Genomic DNA, 6,000 nt, shown 5'->3' on the forward strand with positions numbered 1-6,000 from the left:
CTACATAATATCAGTGCTTGAGCCCAGGACTTTGCATAACAAGGCGTGCAGTCCTTAAAAGAACTGAAAATGGAGAGAAAGCCTACGAGTATAGATGACGCAGCGGAACATTGAGTCAATTCAGTCATCTTTAATCACAATGAATAACGCACAATGGAGAGAAGCCCTAGGAATATAGAGAATACAGAAAAGTTCAGTTACCCCATTACTCATAGAGCACATGGAAATAGGGACAGTGTTAATTAGTGAAAATGGAGGGCCAGCTCCCAGCCCCACCTTGTAAAACTTTGAGCTGACGATGTTAAATAATACTGTTCCTGGATGTCTACATGATAGGCTCCTAGTTTTTATCTTCATTTGGAGGTCTTTGTGACAGTCTCCAGGCTTTAACATTTCTTAGTCTGAGAATTCGAGCAAAGGCAGTGTGTGTGTGTGTGTGTGTGTGTGTGTGTGTGTGTGTGTGTGTGTGTCAAGATGGGCCCTGCAGGCCTACTGAGATTTACTTCTGGCCTCAGTTTTCCTCCTCATCCTCCTCCTTCTTCCTTCCTTCCTTCCTTCCTTCCTTCCTTCCTTCCTTCCTTCCTTCCTTTCTTTCTCTCTTTCTTTCTTTCTTTTTCTTTTTACTTTTGTCATCCCCAGGGCTTCTCCAACTCGGAGCTGGCTTTTTCAGACACACACAGGGATGGGGAGAGAAGCACAAAGAGGCCATAGAGAGAGCCAGGTGGTGGAGCGCCTGGTGCACGTAGCGCTACCATGTGCAAAACCCAGGATTCCAGCCCCTGCTCCCCACCTGCAGGGAGAAAGCTTCAGGGTCCGAGTAGCAAGTACTGCAGGTGTCTCTGTTTCTGTCCCTCTCTATTTCCCCCTGGCATCTCAGCTAAAGTGGTTTTTAAGAATCTGTTTTAAACCATCATGATCCATCTCCCTTTTCCAAAAGAGTAAGGCACTTTATTAAGAGATCAGATGGAAATTAAAGTGATTTTTAACAATCTGGGTCGATGAAAGTTGGTATGCAGCAAGTGACTCTACAGACAGAAAGATGTACGCTGAACATTCTCCACCAGGTCTCTGGAACCCGATCTGTTCTGCAGACACTGGAGATTAAGGTGAATGGAGCAAGGATGCTGGACTAAAAACAGCTGGAAGACATTAGGAAAAGTAAATCCACTAATAAATAAATTAAAAGAAAAAAGAAAAGCTTCAGGCTCCTGGTCCCCGCCTGCAGGGGGAAGGCTTCATGAGTGGTGAAGCAAGTCTGCAGCTTTCTCTCTCTCTTTCTCCCTCGCCCTCCTCTCTCAATTTCTGTCTGTCCTGTCCAATAAAATGAAAAAACTGGGGAGTCAGGCGGTAGCGCAGCGCGTTAAGTGCAGGTGGCGCAAAGTGCAGGGACCGGCATAAGGATCCCGGTTCGAGCCCCCGGCTCCCCACCTGCAGGGGAGTTGCTTCCCAGGCGGTGAAGCAGGTCTGCAGGTGTCTGTCTGTCTCTCCTCCTCTCTGTCTTCCCCTCTTCTCTCCATTTCTCTCTGTCCTATCCAACAACAATGACATCAATAACAACAACAATAATAACTACAACAATAAAACAACAAGGGCAACAAAAGGGAGTAAATAAGTAAATATTTTTAAAAATTTAAAGAAAGGAACAATGGCCTCCAGTAGCAGTGGACCCATAATGAGGCACCAAGCCCCAGCGATGACCTTGAAGGCAAAAAACAAAACAGAACAAAACAAAACAAAACACAGGGGGGAAAAATCTCCTTTATAAATAATGGTGAACTACATTAAATCAAGCCACAGATAGATTATTTCAAGTGTCAAATATGGCTTCTAACTTATAATAAAGTGTCAAATTCTCTTACCTGCTGAACTAAACTCTGCAAAAATATCTTTATTTGTTTGCGGTTTCCCGTCTGGATCAATGTCCATAATGGCACGCCATAACTCAGAGAACCGGGTTCGCTTCTCCTTAGGCATATAGATTCCATGCCAGAGCGCCTTCAGCATATAGTCAACATTGATCAGAATCTGCCCAACTCTGGTATCATAATAAGCTGGCGGTAACTGACACGAAGAACTCTGGTCATAATTAGCTTCTAAACTGATGGAAGGAATTTGATTTAAGCAATAAATTCCGACAGCCATCTCCCTGATGATCTGATGGACTTCTCTGTAATCCAAGAGAGCGGTGGAGTCCACAGGAGTTAGTAGGATTGCCGTGGAGAAGCCCACGTTATTCATCTGACTCATCATTCCGTACGGGGTGTCTAACTGAGAGCGGATGTCTTCCCTGGAAAAAAACCAGTTAACGAGCGCAGTGGTCAGCAACTCTTGAATTTCACTCCGATCAAATTTTTCAAAGAAAACTGTAGCATTTCTCTGTACTGCTAAATTCTCCAGGTAGGTTTGTTCATCTTGAGTTTGGTCAAACTTTGGTAATCCTTTTTTGGTTAATCTTAACATTTCTAATGAAACCTAGTGTGTCCTTTTTGAAGTTTCTGTAACGAATAAAAAGGAAAAGACAAGTCATAGCACGCGTCATGGTAATGAAGCTCGATTCCTCAATAAATAAATTGCACCATCCATATCTCTGAGTTTTAATTGTTCCATGGTCAGTCACTATGGTTTTCAATCTTCAACGAATTAATTGTAGCAGAAGAAAGTCTAAGTATACGTTAAAGCAATTAAAATCATAAAACCTTTAACAGGGATCATATTCTGCCTTTCAAAAAACAAATGGGGGCTGGGAGGTGGTGCACCTGGTTGAGCACACACATGACAATGTGCAAGGACCCAGGTTCAAGCCCCCGGTCCCCACCTGCAGGGGGAGAGCCTCATGGAGTGGGGAAGCAGGGCTGCAGGTGTCTCTCTGTCTCTCTCCCTCTCCTCTCTACTTCCCCCTCCCCTTTCAGTCTCTCTCTGTCTCTGTCAAACAATAAAGATAAATTTTTAAAAAATGAAGAAAGGAATTTAAGTTACTCATGAAAAATGAGGTTGCACCCTTACTCTTGTCTGCTGGAGAGGTCTTTGCATACTTTTCAGCTTTACCCTAGGGCTTCACATCTGGAGATTCAACCAACCTCAGCAGAAAAATATTCTCTGTAGTAAGGCCCGCAATTAGCAACAGTCTTGAATATGCAGAATTTTTTAAATCTGCAGTAATCTGGTGAGTGCTAATTTTTAATTTTATTTATTATTTTTTATAATTGTTATTTATAAAAAGGAAACACTGACAAGAACCATAGGATAAGAGGGGTACAACTCCACTCAATTCCCACCACCAGAACTCCGTATCCCATCCCCTCCCCTGGAAGCTTTCCTATTCTTTATCCCTCTGGGAGTCTGGACCCAGGGTCACTGTGGGATGCAGAAGGTGGAAGGTCTGGCTTCTGTAATTGCTTCCCAGCTGAACATGGGTGTTGACAGGTGGATCCATACTCCCAGCCTGTCTCTCTCTTTCCCTAGTGGGGCAGGGCTCTGGGGAAGTGGGGTTCCAGGACACATTGGTGGGTCGTCTGCCCAGGGAAGTCCGGTTGACATCGTGTTATCATCTGGAACCTGGTGGCTGAAAAAAGAGTTAACATATAGAGCCAAACAAATTGTTGACTAATCATGAACCTAAAGGCTGGAATAGTGCAGATGGAGAGTTGGGGGGTCTCCGTTTTGTAGATAGCTAGTAGGCATATTTTAGTTATATTCCAAAGGGCCCGTGGCTATACTATTTTTTTTCTGAGCCTGACATCTGATATGCAGGTGAATATCTTCCTCTCTTAGCTGCTTCAGCAAACAAGTTTCCCATTACAAGTGGTTAAATTTAATTCATTAAAAGCTCATTGTTTTATTTGTGATTTTGATTTTGGGCCAGACTTTACCATTTACATGCAACAGAAATAAAAGTACTTTAATCAACCAGGAGTGTAGACAGAACTGAAATAGAGAACTCTCTTCCAGTAGTTCACATGTGAATGATACATTAATAAGTCACTCTGCCTACTTGAAGTTCTCAAGCAGCACTACTAAGGAAACTAGTTTAAACTGACTTGAAAATATGGGAAGTGCATGTCTTTAAAGGTATTTTATGATTTTGTCTTTTTTTCTCAATTATTTTTAGTCAGTGAGGTTTTGCTATAAATGCTATTTCCTTTCACTAAGTCCTCAGCTTCCATCTCTTACAAAAATAAAAAGCAAAGCAAAAATAGAGATTTAGATTATATGTAACTCTGTAATAAGTAGTGGTTCCCTTTGATTAAAGTAAATAGCTTAAAGCATAGTTATCACAAACTTTATCATCTGTTTGGCACCTTTCCTAACAGTTACACATGAACTATCTACGTTCCATTTCCCAGAGTTGAAGTCTGCCAAGGTAAATGAGAACATATTTACTTTGCTAGTGGATTTTCATTAGTTAGTTGTATGTATCTTGTCTCAATTATCTAAACAATGCAGTTTACCAATTACTTATATAAAATTAACATTGAGTTGGCCATAATACGGATATAGATAATTTAAGGTGTGGTGTGTGTGTGTGTGTGTGTGTGTGTGTGCAAATACTAGTCCTTTTTTACATGAGATACCTGCAGATCTGGGTATCTCCTTAGGTCCTGAGACTCATCCCTCTAAAATATTTTAAGAGTGAGTACATTTTGTTTCCAATTATTTCGTTAAGCAAGAAAACAACTCCCTACTTCAAAAGAATAGGGAAGACAGGCAACATCTGCTTAATCTTCTATTTCTGTGTCGCTAAATGCTTCTGCTCCGGAAGTAATAATAACTAGAAACAACAGGTGAAAAGCTGACTTGACTGGGACCATTTATTTATTGATTTTTTTAATTAGAAACGGAACATTGCAGAAAACAAGAAAGAAAAAGAAATGCTCTGCCAGGTCAAACTGCTAACATCACAGGACTGCAGGGAGAGAGAGAGCCTCCAGTTGAAAGGACTGAAACAAGTGAACTCTCACAGCTTTTGCCTCCCGACCCTTTCAGTTAATCCCGTCCTCGCCTCACTCCCCTCCCCCCACGTTAGGCTTCCCCCTAACTCTTTGCACCCAGAAGTGTGATGACCTGTTATTCCCAAATAAACACAATCCTGCTTCCCCACTAACTTTGCTGGTCGCTTGCTTCAGGCCTCTACTGTCTGCCTGGCTGGTCACAGCCCCTCATTCAGTTCACGGGTTGGGCCCTGCTTCACACCAGCGGCCCATGATTTAACCTGATTTCAACATCACCAGGGAATGGCGAAGACTAAAACTTCTCCTCCCCACAAGAGTTTCTCCGGTTTCCTCAGCTGCTGGGGGGCCAGAGAATCTGCATTCCGGTGATGGGAGGAGATGCGGAGGCGGCTAGTTCGGGCAGCACACTTGGCGCAGCAGCTGGGCACAGAATCGGCTCCATCCTCCCTCCGCTCCGGTGGGGACGGGGACGTGGAGTCCTGCCGGGCAGCCAGCCTGAGCTCTGACACCTCCCGAATCGGAACCAACCAAAGCCAAGTCTGTTCCATACTCAACCCTGAGACCCGGTGAGAAGAGAAAAGCTAACGACAGAAAGGGAGAAACCTACTTGCAAAGGATTTCCTTGTTCAGGAGAGGAGAGCTGCTCTGTCTTTGATGCGGGAAAGAGGGCCGTGTCTCCAAAGGCCACTCAATGGGGATTGAACCTGTTGCTGGGGTGGGACAGGCGCAGTTGTTTCCCTCTGCTCCCCAGCCACTGGCCCCGGGTCCGCCCACACCCGCCTCAAGGGGCGAGGGGCGGGTGGAGGCCGTTGGTGCTCAGGGCCTGAGGTCAGAGTCCCTCCTGTGCCGGGGGCTCTGCGAGGAGTCAGTCATCTCTCCTGCCGCCTGGCCCGCCCAGATTCTCCTCACAAAGATGCCTCCCCCACCCTGCACTTGAGAACTCATTTCAGCCTCTTGCTCTGAGGACTGTAATTCTCTCTCTCTTATAATATCTTTACTTATTAGATAGAAACAGAGAGAAACTGAGAGGAGAGGGGGAGAGAGACAGAGA

General features: G+C 44.3%; 1 protein-coding gene across 3 annotated transcripts in view; it reads right to left on the reverse strand.

Moving 5' to 3' along the window:
• Positions 1-5,661, reverse strand: part of ANKAR (ankyrin and armadillo repeat containing) — a 55,626-nt gene extending 49,965 nt beyond the window's left edge. For all 3 annotated transcript variants that reach the window (XM_060177586.1, XM_060177585.1, XM_060177584.1), the window contains exons 1-2: positions 5,557-5,661; positions 1,860-2,495 (exon numbers count right to left, since the gene is read on the reverse strand). In XM_060177586.1, coding sequence (XP_060033569.1) covers positions 1,860-2,460 — 601 coding nt within the window. In that variant the 5' untranslated portion in view covers positions 2,461-2,495; positions 5,557-5,661. The remainder of the gene's footprint in view (positions 1-1,859; positions 2,496-5,556) is intronic.
• Positions 5,662-6,000: the final 339 nt, after the last annotated feature.

This window comes from Erinaceus europaeus, chromosome 18 (genome assembly GCF_950295315.1).
Source record: "Erinaceus europaeus chromosome 18, mEriEur2.1, whole genome shotgun sequence".
NCBI classification, from domain to species: Eukaryota; Metazoa; Chordata; class Mammalia; order Eulipotyphla; family Erinaceidae; genus Erinaceus; species Erinaceus europaeus.